The sequence below is a fragment of the Poecilia reticulata genome, chromosome 7, assembly GCF_904066995.2.
Source record: "Poecilia reticulata chromosome 7, P_reticulata-male-v2, whole genome shotgun sequence".
Taxonomy (NCBI): domain Eukaryota; kingdom Metazoa; phylum Chordata; class Actinopteri; order Cyprinodontiformes; family Poeciliidae; genus Poecilia; species Poecilia reticulata.
The window spans coordinates 19,114,231-19,134,836 of NC_088836.1; the positions used below are offsets into that span (position 1 = coordinate 19,114,231).

The window sequence follows — 20,606 nt, forward strand, 5'->3', positions numbered from 1 at the left end:
CAAGTATAAACAGAATCCAGATTTGGCTTTTAAATAAGGTGACAGTTTTGTGTCCTTGAGCTTTAATGATTTGCGCACCATGAACAAAGAATTTTATGTTGAAATTTTGAAGCAACAACTCAAGACATCCACAAGGAAGTTAAAATTTGGGCATACATGGGTTTTGCAAGTGGACAATGATTATAAACACGCTGCCAAATTAGTTAAGTAGCAAAGTCGATAGTGAGACGTGACCTTCACCTCTCCCTGATCTTAGCCCTCCAGAAAAATCCATGGTGAAAACCTGAAAAGGAGTGTGCAAGAAAAGTGGCACACATAACTTCCTCAGTTAGAACAGTTCTGTTAGGAGGTTTGGGTCAAAGTATTTCCCTGGGATCGTTCTAATCAATTTGCTGTTTTTTTCCGCCCCCCCACACACACAGCCGCTCCAGTTTAAACATGCGCGTAGATGAGCCAGCTCCTCTGAACTGCCAGAGCAGCCAGATCACAACAGCAATCATCAGCATTCCCACCCCGCCAGTGACGACTCCGGAAGGCGACGCTCACCTGCCCGCCGCTCCCACCCTGCAAAATGTGGTGAAGGTGTCTGCTCTGTGAAGACTAGACTGCAGCAGCGCCGCACCAACAGACAGAGAAAGACTCACAGAAGCAGACCGAGAAGGACTAACTATGGTGGAAAGGGCTTTCAGAGACGGATTCTGGCCCTGGTGGAGCCTGCCCCCTGCTGGTGAAGTGTTGCATTGGCACGGACTCCCCTGTACACATGGAGGATGGACTTCAGGCGCAGTATCTTCATGTTAGTGGTCGGCAGTGTGTTCGTATGTGAATGTGTGCGTAAAAAGAACAAGACAGATGGATAGGGAATCATTTAGGAAGAGGACTGTGTGCCTCTAAGTGTCAGAGGTAAGTTCCCAGAGTTAGTTGTGTGTCACTGTGCACAAAAGCACCTTTTTATAAGTCATGCTTGAGTTTAAGACAGGGAGTACAGAAGAGGGAATGAGGGCAACTCAAAGAAAAAGGGAAATAAAAAAAATAACCCCCCCTTTCTGATTAATGCCTTTGAAATAGAGTACTGCCCGTTTCAGCCATTTTGGTCTACAAACCTCCTTTTCAGGTCAAACATTATTCCACTTTAGCGTAATTTCTTAAAAACCCAAAAAGCAGTAGGTGTCCGTGTGATGGCATTACCAGTGACTGTGAATGAGTGTTTGTAACTTTAAGATAGATTGTAAGTTGTTCCATTTCTGAAAGGAGGTGTGTCTGCGTGTGTTTGTGTGTGTGTGTGTTTCTCGGTTGATTGAAAACTTGTATTTCAGTTCTTCTGGAAGTATCTATGGCTCAGTATATAATAGTATATAACTAGCTGCCACTTCGAAGGGTTCTTTGCACATATTTCTGTCAAAAAATTCTCAGCAGCAAGGGTTTCACTCAGTTTGTGCATAGTTTGCAGCACTAAGTATTGTTTTCTTTTTTACTTTGAATCACCACCCATTTGTTTTGGCTCCAAAAGCCCAAATGGCCTCAAAAAACGCAATTTATTTTGCAAACAAAGCAAAAAAAAAAAAACTTACTTTAAATTCAAATCTACACAACGAAAAGCACAAAGCATTTGCTGAGAATTTGCTGACAAAAATCTGCCCTGAGCCTGTGATCTTTGTGAATATTGTTAATAGAATATTTTGTAATATTTGACCATCGTTTGGCAGAAGCAGTGAGTCTGTCCTCTTGTTCTTGCTCTCCTCTCTACATCCTTCTCTCTCTTGTTGTTGTCCTGTTGTATCCCTGACATCTGTGTGAACAACAGTATGCTTTCAGTAGTTTTTATAGCCGTCGACATTTTTTATTTTCTTCCCTAAACTCAGCGAGCGTTTTTCAGAGTTGTTGAGTATATGTACGTAATCTGTGTGGTAAGCAAACTTGGTGTTTGTACTTTTTGTCCTCCTCGATGTTTTAAAGGATTTCTTTTTCACTTTATCTTCTGGAGACTTTACAGTAGGCAAATCTGTTGTAAAAATGACCGCAGGGACATTAAAAAAAAAAAGTACTAGATGAACCATCTTTTGGCCTTTTTCCATACTGAATGTAATTTGTAGGTTTCAGCAGCGATACAGTCAGTTGTGTCTTCAAATCAATGAGACCTCTGTCAGGAGTTCATTACAACAGGGAACACCAGCTAGAGTTGCAGCAGACTAACCGCCCACTTCTGCAGGTTAAAGGCTCATATCATATTTTGACTTCTCCTTTTCAATTTTGTTTGCACTTGTAGCTGCCGCCAACTCTGTCAGAGATCTTTGTTGTCGTGTTCACTTGAAGCCAAGATCTCAGTTGTTTCAATAGCCTTGGGGGAAAACATCTTTAAACAGAGAAACTGCTTTTGGTGTGTGATTAGAAAACAGCCCTCTCTACATATTTACTTGAACAAGTTTTACCCACTTACAAAGCAACAAAGAGCAAACAGTGCTCACTCATTTATGTTTCCATTAAACAACTCCACTTATATTTGACATATTCTAATAAAATGTGAGATTTTTTTGTCAAGAAAGGAATTGTTTTCTGAGGTTCCAGGTGAAACATAATTGCCCTTTTAGAGAGGTGTGGTCCCAAAGGTTAATCTGTGCTATGAAATGTCTTACCTACTTAAAAAGCTGGTAAAAAAAAAAAAAAAACTGTGATTTTGTTATGATTCAGATTTTCATGATTTTTAGGTTTTCCGACTCAAAATTTTGCTATTTGCCCTTTAAACATGGTGATTAAGAGCACATACACTAAGCAGCAGATTCATGTCTGACTTTTTAAAAGCAATACTAGAACTGCTGGAGTATCTGCACCCCTGTAGATTGTTTTTATTTCTGCAGAAGTGAACTCTTTAATAACACCCAGCGTGGTATTAGAACATTACTTTATGAAACGTTAGGTCAACTTGTCTCTTCTGCTCTACGTCAGTTCTAACTCCTCCAGAGATGAGTAACAACCCAAAAAAGCTTATTCTACAAAACTGCACCAAAATGTGTTTTACTTCTGGTACTTATTAATATTAACCTTGCTCTGAGTATGGTAACTTTGGGCACAAAGATAACCGTCTAGATCCACTATTTGCATTTAGTCAAAATGGCCATATTGAAAATTACAAGCACAGACACAAAACATTTTTGTTATATTTAAAAAATAAATAATAAATCAATCAAGAAATTAACTTCACATTAAGAAGCTTAGAATCTACTGGAATGGAGCAGAACAGGTGAGGCAGAAGTAAAACTCCCTGTTTTTGCTGCTGGGGCGATTTAAAAAAAAAAACTTGATTCATTTGCTGCTGCTCGTTCTCAGAACAGGTTATTTTACGTCAGCTCTACTTTCAATAGACACCGATTGACATTCTATGTAAGCATATGACACACTGGAAATGTCGAAGGGACGCATTTTTATTTACAAGCAACAAAGATAGGTTTGTGGTTGTGTCCGTCTCCGTTACGTACTCTTCTCTCTCTCCAGGCTCAGTCTCCCCCTTACTCTTTGCTTTGCCCTCCTATGCCACCTGTTGTTGTTGAGACTACTGCTGTGCGTAACTTGTCATGTGTTGGATATTATTTATGACCTTGTCTTGTGTCCCAACTGTGAAACGCCTGATAAAACATCTATATCTGCCACAAAAACCTGTAGTCTGTGGGGTTTTTTCTTCACCTTCTAACCCTGTCTATAAGTCCAAGTGTGTGACTAGCAGGAAATGGCAAGAAGACAGAGCTTCACTGCTTTTTTTTTCTGCTTTTCCATAAGTGCAGAGTGGTAATCAATGTTTTCATCAAAGCATAGGCTATTACTTTTAAGTGGTTTCTTTGGATGGAGGAGAAGGGTCTCTGAGAGTTCAGCCAAAACTTTGGGTCATACTTGAGTTGCTGCACAAATTGAGTCCCATATGCACAGTGCAGATGAGCAAAATTTGTCTAAAGTGAAATGTTTATTGGTTTTCCTGGTGAAGACATGTAGAAGCAAGAGAATAAATTAATATTTGACTGCAGTGCCATAATTTCACTCTAGCACAAATCTAAATATGAGCTAAATAAATCTGAGCTTTTTCTGTCCTTACATCACAAGTGCCCTGGGTGAAGATTCCTACATGCCAGCTGGAACATTACGCTAAGTTAAAATGAACCCATGATTGAGCTTTTCAACAGCAAACACTTCAGCTTGGTTTGGCAAATAAATACATGGAAAAGTGCAAGAGGAGGAGCTACGATGCTGTGAGCCAGTTTCTCTCCTAATGGGAATAGAATCCTTCTTAGTAAGGAGGAGAAAGAATCACAGGATCTTTACCTGGACATTTGTCTGTCAGAAATCTGAAATTGGGTCCTTATCCAAAAGCATTTGGCTAATTCTATACAGACTGACCAGACTACCTTCTACTAACGTCTCAGCTTTTAGGTGAGAACATAGGTCAGCATGGTGCAGAGAGAACTGATCAAAAATCTGCTTGTCTGTATGATCCAGCTTTGAGAAATATTATAGGTTAAAATCAAAGAGCAAATGCTGTCCTCTTTGCAGAGGGGGGCAGCAAGTGGTGTCAGTCATTTTACCTAAAATTATTTGCTAAATAATTAAATGTAATTTCGGTGACGGTTGGATTTTTCTGAATCGTTCAGTCCAAGATTAGGTTTCTGCAAAAAGTTTTCCTTTTAATCACTTTCACAAGAGAGGTCAATAAATGTGGAGGTATTTATAATATATACTCCTGTTCAACTATAGAATTTATTGGCGGAACATTTCGCAGCTACAGCCCTCAGCATGGTTGATAAAGCATTTGTGAATCATTGTTGGTAATGACTCAGATCGGGTAATGACAGTGACTTCAGTCGTCTTCAGGTTCACCAACATCTTGAAAAAAACTGCTAGATTTGCTCTCTATGAAACTAAGAGGGGATAACTTGTGTTTGATTCATGTGAGAAAGCATGTTTAATGTTTCCCGCTTTTGTGTGAAGAGCATTGGCTTCTTTACAACGTCCAGCGTACAACTGCATAGAAACATTCCAGGACAAGATCACAAGACTTTTATGTGGAGGAAGTCGTTGTCCAGCAGGGAGGCAGTGGCCTGCTGAGATGACCCTGCTGATGAAGGAGCAGGGACACTGCCGGCCTCAGCTGGACTCCAGACTGTCGATGTTTCCTTAAACCTTTGATTGTGAGCAGAGTGGACAACAGAAACTAAACAGCACTCTGCATGCTCCCTGTCTTACTGTTATGTACTTGACTCGGTGTGTAAATGACATGTTCAGTTACAATTTATTTCTGTCAGAATAAATAATTATTTCTAAATTAGAGCTCCTAAATTTCTTCCAGTTTGCCTCCCTCACTTGTTCAGGTAGCTTAAGCAAATAACCCAAATCCCCAAAGTGAAAGAAGGACGAAGTGGGGAAGAATCACATTGAGAATCCAAGAGGTCACAACTAGAACTTTGCTGCATGTCAAAAATCCAAACCAAAACTCAAAACTCTTGCTTCTTCTGCTCTGTTTTACAGGAAAAGGCAGTTGTTTTAAAGCACCTCATGCCGATATTTACTGTAAAGCATTTTGACACAACTTCATGGATGAACGGTGCCGGGTGCACAGCAACAGCTGGCGTTCTCTCTCCCACAGAGCAGAACAGAGAGAAGCAGCAGCGCGTCTGCAGAGCGCTTCAGGAAGTCCACAGCGGCCGAGACAAACAGCGGGAACTTTTGACTCTGCATCTTCAGCTATCCTCTTCATCAACACCCCAAGGATCTTTTAGAAGTTCAACAATCCTGTCTCATTAAAAAAAAAGAAAGAAAAACGGAAATCCTTTTTACCTTCACCACGAGGGGTCAGTGATGATGTGGATGCCCGACAGAAAATTGACATGAAAACTAGATTTATGCAGATTAAGATTTTTTTTTAAGGCTATGGATGCGTTGAAAAGCAACTTTGCTTTTTTTTTATTTATTTATTTTTATTATTTTCAAAAGCTCAGATTAGGTAAGACATTACAGACATCTCTTTCACATATTTCTAAGAAATCCTGCCGCAGTTACTGTTTAGTCCTCTGCTTAAATTAAAAACAGAAAATGCTTCAGGTGAAGAAATTATCTCATGTTTTCCTCCAGTTTATGTATTCATGTGCTCTTTGTATCACCTACCACTGATTGGGTGAATTGGTAGAAAGGTTAACTGACCTGAAATCATGGGAAGGAGAGGAGCTCCGGTACGCCAAGGGTTAAACTTCTTCTGGATGTGAACTCCATGCAATCACAGCACACACTGATACAATGACTTCAAGTCAAAAACCAAAAAACCTGACTGAACAGAATGGGATTTGAATTACTGTAGTTATTCGGGATAATTTATTCCAAAAAATAATTGAAAACACACATATGTGGTATGAATTAACTAAGGAATACAGAATTGCAGTGCATCATTTCGACCCAAACCCAAACCTTCTTGTTGTGTCCGGTCACTGATTGCCGACATTTTCTACCGTAAATGACTGGAAATGCTGAATTAGTGTTTCATGAGTTCCTGCATGTAGACTGCATTCATGCGATACGCGGCCATCCAGTTGTGAGCTACGCTGTAGTAGCTCTGGTAGCCCTGCTCTGGAAAAGCCGACATAGCAGAGTAGTAGTCGCTCCAGGCTTCATAGCAGGCTTTCCAGTACGCCTCAGAGCTCCAGTCCTCCTCGGCCTCCATGCACTCCTCTTCATCGGTCTCCCTCTTCGGCTCTCTTTTAATCTTCTCTGCCAACTTTCTGCTGTCTTTTATTTTTGCGGACTTCTCCCTGCGATTCTGCCCTGGTGTGTTCTGACTGGCTTGCTTCCTTCTTACAGACTCGTTGCTCTGAGGCTCAGGTGGAGCTCTCGTGATTGTTGTGCAGGTTTCCTGCTGGTAGACTCCGGCTGCAGAGGATTTGGGCACGGTAGATGCAGATCCAGTGCCATGCTTAAAAACTGTCTTTTGCTCCGCTTCTGTGGTCTCGTGCAAACCTTCGGGTCTGACACCAACGTCTGAGCTGGAGGAATCAGAAAGTGACTGTAACCATTTACTGCTTTGGGTCAAAGCCGCGGCCCCGTCATCATGCAGTGTGATGTGCTCATTGTAGCTAGTCTCATCTCCGGACTCTCTGCCTCTGAACTCCCTGATGACCTCTACTGTCCTCCCCAAACCTGCAGTGATGAAGGTGTGGAAGTCCAGCTCTGCCTCCTCCAACGTCACAAATGTTGACCGGCTGGTCTTGAATGAGCTGAGGGGCGGGATCTTTGGCAGGGCGTCTTGTAGCTCTTTACGAGTTGGCGCCACTTCAGAAGGACGATGCTGCTGCTGCTGCTGCCTCTTCACCCCGATAGAAGTCACCTGCCTTTCACCCTCTTCTTCATGCCGTGGTGTCAGGGTTGCTGTTTGGGTTTTATCTGGCCTCTGATTGCTGGACTCTCCAGCTTCATCCCTGGTGACATCAGACGCCGGAGCTTCGACCTTTGTACGCTTTTTCTTTACGGTTCTGGAAATCAGCGGCGATATCGTGTCTGGAGCAGCAGCGTCGGCGCACACGTCCCAGTCGCACGGCTCATCCATCAAACCAGGCTCCAAGGCGGCTGTCGTGAAACCAGACGAGAATCACTTTACTTGATCTGCTTTCAATTAAAAGTCTTACAAAGTAAGGAGAAGTTCCTTAAGGACTCACAAGGTAAAGCAGACAAACTGAGGCCACACTTCTGAGCAATGGCCATCATCTTGTTCTCCTCTTCCCCGTGGCAGCAGTAGGTCACGGCCATCCCCTGAGTGCCTACAATCACAGGCAGATTATGAAGAGAATCCCATGTAGGCAGGAGAGGGTCAAAGAACGAGTGAAGGTTGTGCAACGAGGGACACTGACAGCGCATATAAGGTAAGATTAAATAATGCTTCACTTTGCAGCATCGTGGTTGGGTCAACGTAATTCTAATCAGATGCAGATTACCCAGAACCCTTTGAACTTGGCCGGTGTTCAAAAGCTGCTGATGCAGAGGGGAACAATGCTAATCTCCAGAACGATGTTTAATGAGGTAACCGTGCTGCGAGTCGGGCAAATTAAAATTTGCGGTTCAGTCGAAATGTTGCGTTGTCAAAAAAAAGAAAGCAACGTTACTTGCTATAGATCTGGATTAGTGAATAAATGAAGCAGGAATGAAGAAAATCTTCACTTTTCCTTAACGTCTAACAAAAACTTTAATGGTTTCTATTGGGGGTTTTGTGTGGAAAACTGGATCGCGTAGTAGAGGACGACTGCGAAGTGGGAGAAAAAAAATTTAAAAGTTTCACAAATCTGTATTCATTTGTTCAATTACTCCAAATAAAGCTCTAAATAAAACCCAAAACACTGGAACCTCACACAGCACTCTTCAATCCACCAGCAAGTATCTTAATACAATATTTTAATTTTTATTGCAACTACTTTGTGTTGATCTATTACACAAAATCATAATGAGATATACTGGGACAGATTGGCGACCTATCCAGGGTTTAACCCCACCTCTCGCCCAGAACGTTAGCTGGAGATAGGCACCAGCAACCCTCCCGACCCCACTAAGGGACAAGGGGTGTAAAGAAAATGAATGAATGGATGGATGGATGGATGGATGGATGAATGAATGAATGGATGGATGGATGGATGGATGGATGGATGGATGGATGGATGGATGGATGGATGGATGGATGGATGGATGGATGGATGGATGGATGGATGGATGGATGGATGGATGGATGGATGGATGGATGGATGGATGGATGGATGGATGGATGGATGGATGGATGGATGGATGGATGGATGGATATAACATTTGGAATTTTTGTTTGCAATGTTTTGTAATTGTTCCGTTTCCATCCTGCAGGTCTGCAACAGGACTATTAGTTTCCTGAAAAATGTGAAGCACACAGAGTTGATGCTGCAAGAATGATGCAACTTCTCGGCAAACAGCCATTTTCACTGTAACATCATCAGCCACCTGGGCCAATATAATAGCTGAAGGTCAAGCAGCACATATTTCTGTTCCCCTTTAATTAATGGAGACCTACCAAACCGCCCGGCGCGTCCGATTCGGTGCATGTAGGTTTCCCAGTCTTGTGGCACATCTAGGTTGATCACCAGGTTCACTTTCTCTGCATCTATTCCCCTGGAAGTCTGCCTCAGACGAAAGGAGGACAGAATCGAATTTATTCAGCTAACACACACATGCAGACCCAAGAGGAGAGTGACTCATGGAAAACATCTCGTCTCACCAGGTCGGTGGAGATGAGAACTCTGCACTGATACTGCTTCAGCTTGGACATCGCCTCGAGCCTCTGGTCCTGACTCAAACCACCTGCATGGATCAGAACACGTGTCATAACTCAACTTTACTTCACATCACATCTATTATTTCCACTTTTATTGATTTTCATCACATGAGCAATGTGATGAAGAAGCATATTTTTGATTATCCTGCCAAGACGGTAAATTGTGTGGCCCGATGAGCACAACTGTGCTTTTTGGGACATCTGTGTGTCGTTTTAAACGTCAGAGCCACTTTGACTGAACTGTTGACTTCTTGAGAGAAAGTGGTCGAAACTTGTGAAATCATCAAATGGCGGATGTCTTAGTCAACAACAGCACTACTGGCCACGAGGTGGTGTTTAAAAAAACTTGATGCCAAATTAATAATAATAATACTCCTACATTTTTAAATGTAGAAAAGATTTGATTTTATTGCTCTACTTTTTTTTTATCAAACCTTAAACATGTTATTTGTTGGGTAAGGGAAGATGAAATGGAAATCCTGAATTTTTACTTGATTTACTTTCTTTTTCCGTTGGTTAAATATTTTTTTACCTGGATTTGAAGCACTTCACAGGCTTCACATGTGTTACAGTTTCCGAACCTCCTTAATTTAATCTGTATCAATATTATTACAGAAGTATCACAATATTTTTCTCATAATATACTAGTACACTATGGTCCATCCACAGTTCACAGGTATGTACTGTGAAACCTAAAGCTACAGTAATGCTAAGGCTAATGTCAGTTTTTCCTTTCCAAAAGCATTTCTCATTTGCCCAGCTGCTGCGTCTTTATGATAATAAACTGAACCGCGGACTGGAGCAGATTTATTAAACAAACAAAAATATGAAGTGACATTAAGGTCTTCAGACAGAAGGAATAAATACAGATTATACACAATAGTTTTTAATATTAGTTCTGACAGACTGTGTAACTCCAGCGCTCGGAAACACACAGAAATCTTTTTTTGCCTTTTTTATTAACACAGGTCGTTCGTTTGGACCTCAGTCGTAACCGTTCCTTTTAATCACAGGTTGCTTCGACCAAACAATGACTCGTATGCAAATGGGCATATGCGCTGCTAATTTCAAATTCCGGCTAATAATATTCTCCCCCTTTGCTTTATTTTATTTCATATCACAGTTTTAACCTCACCTGAAATACAAACTGCAGGTAAGCCTTTGGAGGACAGGATGTCTGCCAGGTGCTGAGCCCTGAGGGAGAAATCCAGCATGTCAGAAATATATCTTGATGTCTCCTTTCTTCATTGTGATAAAGATATCCAATAGCAAATGTAAGAAGGAATATGAAAATCAAAGCTGTTGTTACCTGGTGTGGAGGTTAGAAAACACCAACGCTTGGTTGAATGGGATTTTACTGAACAGCTCGAGCAGGTGCTGCACCTTCTCCTCAAAGACTTTGTGAGGCAGCGGATGAGACGGCAGCAGCTTGTAGTACTGCTTCAGACCTGAGCGAACACAGCAGATCATCCTCATCTCAAAGGCAACGGCTGATATCAAGTGTCAGACTCTTCTGATCTTTACTGTTAAAAGCGTCTTACCTTTCAGGCCCATGTCGCTCGGATTGAGTCTAACAAAAGTGGGCTCGTTCATGTAGCGGGTAAGGTGTTGAGCAAGGGATTCTGGGTAGGTGGCAGAGAGCGCAAGCATTTGCTTGTTGACAGGCAGGGACGAGAAGATCCAGCTGAGAAAGAGAGAGAGAGAGCACAGAGACGGGTCAATTTATGAAACGGGATTTGAATTCTAGCAATAATCGGCGCTGAACTGGTCTGACTTGATCTGCTCCTGGAAGCTGCCCTCCTCCAGCAGCTTGTCTGCCTCGTCCAGGACAAACAGCCTGACGCTGCCGGTGGACAACATGCCCAGCTCAATCAGCTGCTTGATCCGACCTGAGAAAGCAGATCCAAAAACAATATCATCAAAAACGAACATCACCATAAAAACAACATCATAAGGAGATCATGTCCATCAGCTTCCCTCAGGCCTCTTACCAGGCGAGCCCACGGCAATGTGACACTTCTTCAGATGGGCTTTGTCTTGGCTCACAGGCCGCCCCCCGATGAAAACATGACACTCCAGGCCCTCCATGGCGCAGCCGATGGCCATCACCACCGAGTGGATCTGCACGGCGATCTCACGTGTCGGAGCCAAAACGAGAACCTAAAGGAGAAGAGAAATTATTGTTGGAAAAAATAAATAAATAAGAGGATGTATCCAATGCAGTGAGACAAGAGCTTACAAGGTTGGAAGAAAGTAATGCAGGTTCATTTGAACTAGACAGGCTTTCAGATTATTGAAAATTATTCTCTTACGTGATAAGCAGCTTATGGTCAACAGATAAAAGAGACCTCAAGTTAGAGTGTGTAGCGCTAACCATCTGTCTATGGTCTGTTACTCCTGGATCGGTGCCTCTGTTTCCTGTTTTGTGTGTATGCTGTGTATTCTCAAAACCCCAGCCAGTCCTGGCAGAGGCAAATGGCTGTTCACACTGATCCAGGTTCTGCTGGAGGTTTCTTCCTGTAAACGGGAGATTTCCTCTCCAGTGTCGCTACATGCATCCTCGGAATGAGGGACATGCCCATTCAGGAGTGAATGCTTCAAGGCGACTAGGTTTCCTTACATAAAAAAAAATATCTAATTTGAATAATGAACTAAACTTAATGAACAGTTAAATAACTAAGATAAATTGCAATCAACTGTAGTGAACTGACATTTTTTGTAAAGTGTTTCGAGATCACATCTTGTAAATTGATGCTATATGAATAACCCGAACTGAATTAGAGCAACAATAGAGTGGATTTAACCAACGATCCATAAAAATATGAAATTATGTATTCCACTCATGAGTGCCAGTTTATTATTTCCACTCACCTGAGTGGAGGGATTCTCCAAAATAAGAGAGTCTAGGGCGATGGTGACGAACACGCATGTCTTTCCTGTCCCAGACTTGGCTTGTACAATCAAATCTGAAACGAGGTGAACAAAAAAAATCTCATGCAATGCAGGATACGAAAACAGATGCAGCTACCGATATCTATCTATCTATCTATCTATCTATCTATCTATCTATCTATTGATCGCAGGCGCGACTTTGCTCCTCTGTTGACATTTTTTATTCTGAAGCAGCTTCTGTATAATCTTTACAGACTGAATAATTTCGGACTGCAACCATGCTCAGACGTGCTGTTTCTTATGCTCAAATATCATCCGCACACATCAAGACAGTCCCTGACTGACACTAATCTACGCCTACCGAGTCCGCAGCGGCCCAGCGGGATCGCCTTGAGCTGGATCGGGGACGGTTTCTGAAACCCCGCGGAGGACAGTCCGTCCAGCACGGCCTGAGACAACAGCAGAGAGCCGAAGTCAATCCCCTCCGCCAGAAGCACATCTTCGGTCCTCTTTCGCGTTTCTATGTCGTGAGCTGCTCTCCTCATGGAGGCAGCCATGTTTGCTGTTTACCACCGGTGATTCAAACAAGTTGAACGCGCCGGGAGAGCACTGACTTAGCGCCCTCTAGTGCCGCGGCGAAGGGATAATACAAGAGAATTTCCAGGTCTGTGTTTTCCATGTTTGTAGCTCAGACATGATCAAAGATTCTCAGTCCCAATCAGCTATAAATTACCATACGAAAATAATGTAAAAAGTTGTTAAAAATATGTAATGATAGTTATTCTTAAAGCACAGAAACCTAATAACTCACGGAAAGAGCATATTATTTAACTATGCATGGTTTAAATTCTTGTCTGTATGTCAGATTTTAGCTACCCATTCATTGAAACATGTTTGTTTGGACACAAAGGTGAAAACAGAAGATAAATTATAATTATAATTATAATAGGTTAATTATAACATTGACCTATAAATGTTTTGTATTCTCTCATATGTTTCTATTAGATTTTCCAGGGTTGATAAAGTTAAAATAAAAAAAAAACAATGGTTTGGAAAAAACAGCAAATTATCAAAACCAAACCTTTGCATAATTTTCTTGCAAGCTGTTATTGTCATCAAACTCAGCAATAATGGAAAGTGCAGTCTAAGAGGATATGATTAGCATTATCTTTATAATCTGGATTTACAGATTTAATCAGCAAGAATTAGAGATTATCTTATTAAAGCAGCTGTATTTCAGTGTCTTTTCTGTTCCAGATCACCCGTCTTGTGGAAGATGGTGTAACAAATAACGAGCAGATGCTGTTGTTTCTTCTGTTGTCATGTTTTGAGAACCTGCTTGATAAAAAAATAAATAAAATCACAACTTGGAAGTTCTGGATTTGAGCTGCATTTATCTGCTTTTTTTTCCACTGTGGAGTTCATCACCCAATTGAAACATTGGGTTTAAAAATGGAGCAAGTTACCCTCACTGGAAACATCTCATCTAACAGTTTAACCCACACAGACCTCCTGTCTCAAAGGGGATACACAATACTGGCCATGATCATGGGTGTGTTCTCCTTGACGGGGATCATCTTCAACATCCTCGTGATTGTGCTGACGGTGAGACACCGAAAGTTAAGGCAGCCGCTGAGCTATGCCCTGGTTAACCTTGCTGTATGCGATCTGGGCTGTGCTGTGTTCGGAGGCCTGCCCACCACTTTCAACAGTATCATGGGACGCTTCAGCCTGGGTCGGTCGGGCTGCATCCTTGGGGGCTTTGCTGTTTCCTTTTTTGGTGAGTCAGTTCTCCTTTATTTTAAATCCTAAAATCAAACTGCAGCCTTTAAGGTTGATTTGCTTTTTACATGAATCCTTCATTTGAACCGCACATTTTGATAAATAAACTTCCTGCTCTTCATTTTGTCTTGTACTCCAAATTTACTACTCAGCAAAGGCGGAGCATCATAATGTGTGTAATCTGTTATATCAGATGTCAAGTTGCAGCATATTGTTTTATATAGCAAACCCACAATTATTATCTTTCTAACAATAAAACAATTTTATCAAATAAATAAATCAATGATGTAGGATTAATTTTTTTTTTTTTTACAGATAAATACATTTGTAAAAGCTGAACATTTTTAAAGATGTGAAGACAGTTGTTGGTGCTCTGATCTTTACTGCCACTACTTGGTGCTATTATAGAAAATTAAGACGTAAGCAGTCATCCAGGCATCAGTGCTGCTTTTTATACAGTTCTGGTTCCTCGATTAATCTAGTTTCTGTTGAAAATGTAGATCATTTCCACTGCTTCAGAATTTAAATGGAATAATACTGAGATGGTTAGTCAAAAGAAAGACAGAAAAAAAATTGCACCTCTAAAGATGGTACCAGTATCTGAAAAGAGAATCGAAACCGAGACAAAAAACAAAACAAAAAAAAAAAATTACGTTACCAACACTAACACCACAGGGTTTAGCATATAAAATAAACAGTTTTTCAAAGAGCCTCATTAGTATTTATTGATTGCATCTGGTAGATATTTGGAATAAACCAATAAAGATGATGACTGAAATATATTTTTGAATGATTAGAATTTAAGAACAGCTTATTTAGCTTAATAAGAATAACAGAATCCTTTTGTATCAATTATTATAAATTCAAAGTAAAGTTCTAACATGTCTTTTCTCACAGGTATCTCAGGTCTTTGTACAGTAGCTGTCATTTCTGTTGAACGTTACATCGTGGTGTGTAATCCCATGGGGGCTGTTCTTTTCCAGACCAGGTGAAATGTACCACCATCTTTTAGCAGACTAACTCTGTAAAAACTACAACAATGTTTCCTTCAACATGCTGCTCATCTGGTCCACAGGCATGCAGTCGCAGGCGTGGTCCTCTCCTGGGTTTGGTCGTTTGTGTGGAACACCCCGCCTCTGTTTGGGTGGGGGAGTTATGACCTGTCCTGGAAGGAGTTCAAATTTCCTGCGCACCAAACTGGTACAGCCGCGATGCTGCTGACATGTCCTACATCGTTATCTACTTCTCTCTGTGTTTTGCGGTGCCTTTCTCCACAATCATAGTGTCCTACTCCAGACTTTTATGGACCCTTCACCAGGTGATCAGTGCCCGTTCTGAATGCACTTCTTTTGCACGCTGCCTGTTCTGTCACAGTAAAATCCTCTGTGCGGTTCCACAGGTCACCAAGCTGCAAACTTCTGAGAGCAAGAGGACTGACTGTGCAGAGAGGCAGGTTGCACGCATGGTTGTGGTGATGGTTCTGGCCTTCCTGGTCACATGGCTGCCTTACGCAGCAATGGCCCTGGCTGTAATCATGGACTCCAGTCTTTATATAGACCCTGTCATTGCCACCATACCTGTTTATTTAGCCAAGAGCAGCACTGTCTACAACCCCATCATCTATATTTTCATGAACAGACAGGTAAGGCTTCATCACTATTTATCTGCACACACACAAGCAAACACAATGCAGCAAACTGTTAACCAAGAGGTGTGTGTCTTTCAGTTTCGGAGCCATGTCGCTCCTGCTCTTCTGTGTGGATGGAGCCCGTGGCCCTCTGAAGCCCAGATATCTGGTGCTACCACCACCGTAGCTTCAGTAAATAAAAGCAACAAGGTTGTTCTGGAATAATCTTCAAAAGAATAAAAAGACTTTTAGAAGGATTGGTTTAAATAGTGAGTTATACAGTTACACACTGCCACCAGATGTCAGAGTGATATATTGTTAAAAAAAATGTACAAAAACTGTGAAAAGAAACCAACCAGTTGTTTCCATGAGTTCATACTATATTAAGTTTTAAAATATTTACCATTAGCTCGCTTTTCACTCTATTTGTTTATCTGTACTTTATTATTTGTGATATGATGAATTAAATTTATTGTCCACTGTTTCTGTGTTTTGTAAAATTTCTTGTTAAATTACCATCACTATTAGCTGTTGTTATGGATATAGAGTGCTGCCAGCTTGAACAAATAACACGGAGGGCCTGGTTGCCTTGCAGCAGATTTACTTGAGAAAAGGAGAAGAGGAGTCGAGTCGTAAACTTAAATTTAATAAATTAAAAGCACGATGGGTACCGTCTTATTTGGAAGTGGACAATTAAATATATGTCATTTCCTTACATAACTTTGTCATATTTTTATGACCGATTCAGGGTGTTGAGCTGGAAAATCAAATCACATATATTTATCGTCAAGTATTACGGTTTGATCAGAAAGTCATGCCACCTTCTCAAATAAACACATGTGCAATCGAACAATTTCCATGGCTTTTTATTGATTACAGAAATATTGCTAGGACTTTTATTAAAGAAAGCAAAAAAAAGGGAAAAAAATCTAGAATGTGAATAGCTGTATCAAACCTGTACATTTCTATATATATACAGAGTGAAGGATCATCTATGTACATGCTACATACTGTCACACTCTAGGAAAATAAGTAGTCCTTACAACAGGCAAGGGCATGGGATCGCTTGACTTTGTTCTAAATCCATTTCAGAGAAAATGCAGAAACGACCCAAGGTCAGTGTCCGAAGCAGATGAAACTCAGGCCTTCTGACAGATACAGTACAAGTTGACAAGTCAGCTAACTGGTGTGTAAAAACAGTTGTGTGCTTGAACACCTGGTGCTTGGGAGGAGCGACGTTGGCCGTCCAGGTTCTGGCAGCCTGTAATACCAAAATGGATGAATGAACAGTGCAGTGCCCTCCACACTTACTGGCACACCAAGTAAAAAGTATGGAGGAACTAAAATGATTCAAATAACTTTTTTTTATTTTTATTGCAGTGACATAATCTCACATAGAAAATTCTGCAGAAGTTCCCTAACAATGATTTGTAGATTTTCCTTTTTTTTTTTTACCTCCCTTAATGTCCATGGTAACAAAATTAACTTGGGTTCTTGTTAGTCTGTTTCAGTTGTTTTTATCTTTTTAATTGTTGCTCTAACTATATATTTTATGACTTACACATACAAAGCCATAACAGAAAGTTTCAAAATTAAATAAAAAATTGAAAGTTGTTGCTGTGTTTAGGTTAACATCTAAACTCAAAATAACTTTGGTTACAATTAATTAATTGGAATAGTTATTAATTTTGTAAAAAAAAAGAGTAAACATAAATTACGTTTTTTTCTGCTGAATGAATATGTTAAAATTAAATCATTGTTCTACGACTTCAAATGCACTTCAGATTAGTTCACTGCAATAGAAATATACATTTTTTGCTGTATTTTAATCTTTTTTTTCCCCAATTGATTTTGCTATTCCAATCTTTTTACAAGGGCGTGGCAGGACATACGGAGGACGCTGCATGTCTGAGTGCCTAAATACTGTGTCTCAGCTGACTTAGGTTTGTTGTATAACCTCTCTTCACATTCTTACACTGTGTTGTCATTGTCTTTGCGATGTTTTTGGTACAGTCTTCTGGTTCACTCTATGTGTTGTAGGGTGTAATATTCATGTGATAAAATCATTTCCCATGCAACACGTCCTGCGGCAGCTACTCCACATACCAACATAAAAACGTGTGTTTAATACGGAAACATGCTGAGAAAGATGACGGGAGAAGGACGCAATGTAAGGTAGTCTCTGAACAGCAACGTTACAGTGGATCTAACAGAGAATGAGTGACAACACAGACTGAAATTCTTTACATACAGTTTAAACCAGCATCGCAAAAGGACTTCGGACCATGATTTGCTCTACTGGGGAAACACGCGATCACCTGCACCTCACAGCATCCACAGAATAAACACGAGCAAAAAGTCCTGAGCTCAAGGAATGTGCAACATGTCCCCAGCTTATCACCCACTGTTAAGACTGAGAACAGCATCCTGGAATAATCATTGCTTCTTCTGAAAAAGTAAATCTCATGATCATATATACAGATTTATAAAAAAAAAAAAAACAGCACATAAGGTTTGACAAAAGATAGTTTTTTTAAGGGTCTACTCATGAGTTAGAGGTAAAATCAGATAAAAAGAGGACAGTTTAACACTAACACCTGCACATGAGACGACGAATAACTTCTCAGTCAAGGCAAAAAGGACGAGGGAGGGAGGTGTCTCGGAATCAGCAGGTGAGGATTTGTACACTTCCTTTACCTCTTCAGTGTTATCCTTCTCAAAGAAACAGATCAACAGCATCCTGCAGTGTAGTGTTTTTTTGTTTGTTTTTTTGTTTACAGCATTGCAGGAATGCAAAGTTTTTCAAATATAAAGTACTGAAGTAGTGCAAAAAAAAAAAAACCACACATCTTATCCATGTCCTATCGTTTCAATGGGCTCATTTTTGGTTTCTCAATTGATTCTTGTTCAGTCGTGTACTTGGCATCCTACTCTGCTGGAGTGACTGATGAGGTAACAGAAAGACAGCCGCCCTGACCTCTGCTGGGCAATAAGGTGCAAATGTTTATCTCTGTAAACTCCAATTATCTACACACTCTCCATTTTCAAGCGAGCCATTAGTGTGAGTCAGTGTGTGTTTAAGAGAGATGTATAAAAAAAAAAAAGACAGAGAAACATCATTTAAGGAGTTGAGCAAAGGTTTAGGGTTGAGGTGCAATGCTTTAGAGTTTGGATTCAGGCTGAGGTGTGCTATGAAAAAAAAGCAAGAGGTCTACAGCTTAATCAATCTATGTACAGCAATAATTCGGGCAGAAAATATGAGTGCACACCTCTTACTCTCTTTGCCTTTGATTCGTGTTCACTTTGACTCCTTCTTCCTCACAGCTCACTGATACAGCAAGTTCCGTTTCAAATCTGAGTCAGCTCACATCATAACGCTGCCCTCTTCTGGACAGCAGTGGTAGTAGCAGCAAGGAGAAAAAAATATATTCTCCCACTTTTCTTCCGGCTTCACTTTTTATTTCTTTATTATTTTTCATCTTTAGGGTTGAATGGAGTCTTTTATCTATAAGTCAAAATTCTTCAGCCATGGATTCGTGTGATTTTATTGTCACATTTCTTGCATGAATGTGAATGTGCGTGTGTTTGTCTTTGTTTTCCTCTGGTAAGAGTGTATGACTATGTGTGGCAGGGTGTGCGTCGCTCCTTCACTTTGTGTGTGGTGGAACATTGGTAAATGTTCGTCTCGATGAGACAGCTCCACGTGTCACTTCCCTCTGCATCTCACCTCCCCGCCAACACTAAAACAACACACTCTGCCTCCTGTTCTTCCCCTGGCCTGAGAGGGAGAGAAAGAGAGAGAGAAAGAGGAAGAAAGAGAGTTTGGATTCATTTCTGAAAACAAATGTTTGCAAATTTCCCTTTAAGAAGCCAGGAGTAACACCACTGCATGACATGCAAGACTGCAACAATTGCTTGGTTACATGTTCAAACAAATGATTTTATCAATCAGTTGATTTAGCAAATCATTCCAATGATTTTGCATTTTTAAGCTTCACTGGAACGTCAGTTAGGCTGATTTAAGTAATGATTTAATTTCCCAGTTCCAGTTTTTAATTTACAATTTGTATTTTCCCAGACAGCCCTCATATATTACACTACAATAGAGACACATAATTCACGTTGTATCTAAATGTAAGTAATCATTAAACTGAACCAGTAATTGCTGCAATTTTTCAGGTACACATTCAGTAAAAGTTTTCTTTTTCCGCATCTGCTAATCTTCACTTGGGGGTACCACATAACTCGTGAACCGTTTTGTTTTATTGGAACTGTTGCCACGTTTTGTTAATAATTGTCAGGTTTACTTTCTACTCTATTTCTCTGCAGATGATGCTTAACTTTAAAAAGAAGAGAACTGGAGTCATGCTGTTAGGCCAACAACTGCACCAATAGGACACCATGTACTAACCCCATATGAAAAGAAACTTAATATCAAATTTGAGTGTAAGAATGGAACATTTTCCTAAAGTTGAAAGCTACATCAGCACAGTGGTCTGTTTTTTTTGCTCTTTTCAGTTTAGGTGGTAAAAAAAAATAAGCTTAGTCTTTCAAAACAATAAAGTGACATGGTAAAAAAGAAATATATGTGAATGAATAATTTACAAATACTTTCTAGAAATGGATTACGTCAGTTTCGTACATAGTAAACGTATAACTATCAATGCTGGGTTAATAAAATAGTCATTTTATACTATAAAAGTAAATCGCTGTCATCCAAATCATAAATACTAAATGAATGAACTTATATGCAGAATATTGTCAACAACCATTGGTAACTATATTGATTGGTTTCTCCGGATTAAGTGTACCTTACAAACTGGTTTCTTTGTACTTCTGTTCGTTAAACATTTTAGTTATAAAATAACTGTAATAGTGTCAACTTCCTTTAAACACTAGACTTTCTGTCAGTTTTTAACCTACTTGAATTTGCTCAACCTTTTTTAAAGGTGGGTAGGTGATCATTTGGGAAAAAAATCTGGATTATATAAA

General features: G+C 40.4%; 4 protein-coding genes across 13 annotated transcripts in view; 2 read left to right on the forward strand and 2 right to left on the reverse strand.

Moving 5' to 3' along the window:
- The window catches only part of kcnd3 (potassium voltage-gated channel, Shal-related subfamily, member 3), a 117,989-nt gene extending 112,681 nt beyond the window's left edge, over positions 1-5,308 (forward strand). For all 3 annotated transcript variants that reach the window (XM_017305825.2, XM_008413846.3, XM_008413848.3), the window contains one exon: positions 423-5,308. In XM_017305825.2, coding sequence (XP_017161314.1) covers positions 423-597 — 175 coding nt within the window. In that variant the 3' untranslated portion in view covers positions 598-5,308. The remainder of the gene's footprint in view (positions 1-422) is intronic.
- Positions 5,309-6,325: 1,017 nt separating this feature from the next.
- ddx20 (DEAD (Asp-Glu-Ala-Asp) box polypeptide 20) lies at positions 6,326-12,852 on the reverse strand. The gene is made up of 11 exons (XM_008413849.3): positions 12,567-12,852; positions 12,185-12,279; positions 11,305-11,473; positions 11,088-11,202; positions 10,855-10,997; positions 10,623-10,761; positions 10,449-10,507; positions 9,257-9,339; positions 9,053-9,158; positions 7,683-7,784; positions 6,326-7,593 (listed from the first exon to the last, which is right to left on the reverse strand). Exons 1-11 carry the CDS (start codon positions 12,760-12,762, stop codon positions 6,506-6,508), a joined length of 2,295 nt encoding a protein of 764 aa, XP_008412071.1. The 5' UTR covers positions 12,763-12,852; the 3' UTR covers positions 6,326-6,505.
- An 87-nt stretch (positions 12,853-12,939) lies between these two features.
- On the forward strand, positions 12,940-16,096 carry parapinopsina (parapinopsin a). Its single transcript, XM_008414696.3, is given in 6 exon segments — positions 12,940-13,985; positions 14,885-14,975; positions 15,063-15,147; positions 15,150-15,305; positions 15,387-15,629; positions 15,714-16,096. Coding segments are annotated over 6 exon segments (1,029 nt in total). The 5' UTR covers positions 12,940-13,657; the 3' UTR covers positions 15,840-16,096.
- A 985-nt stretch (positions 16,097-17,081) lies between these two features.
- Positions 17,082-20,606, reverse strand: part of LOC103467457 (cyclin-dependent kinase 17-like) — a 47,181-nt gene continuing 43,656 nt past the window's right edge. For all 8 annotated transcript variants that reach the window (XM_081609064.1, XM_008413858.3, XM_008413856.3 and 5 more), the window contains one exon: positions 17,082-19,392. Coding sequence is in view for 2 of the 8 variants with exons in the window: in XM_008413858.3 (XP_008412080.1) it covers positions 19,355-19,392 (38 nt within the window). In the remaining 6 variants the exon portion in view is untranslated. The remainder of the gene's footprint in view (positions 19,393-20,606) is intronic.

What these genes read in the sequence shown, in the direction of transcription:
- ddx20 (XM_008413849.3), bottom strand. Translation starts at nt 12,762, where the DNA reads ATGGCTGCCTCCATGAGGAGAGCAGCTCACGACATAGAAACGCGAAAG. An exon ending in GCTGGGCCGCTGCGGACTCG is followed by an intron (nt 12,280 to 12,566) that starts GTAGGCGTAGAT and finishes ACCTCGTTTCAG; the next exon opens with ATTTGATTGTACAAGCCAAG. An exon ending in ACCTGCAGTTTGTATTTCAG is followed by an intron (nt 9,340 to 10,448) that starts GTGAGGTTAAAA and finishes TGATCCATGCAG; the next exon opens with GTGGTTTGAGTCAGGACCAG.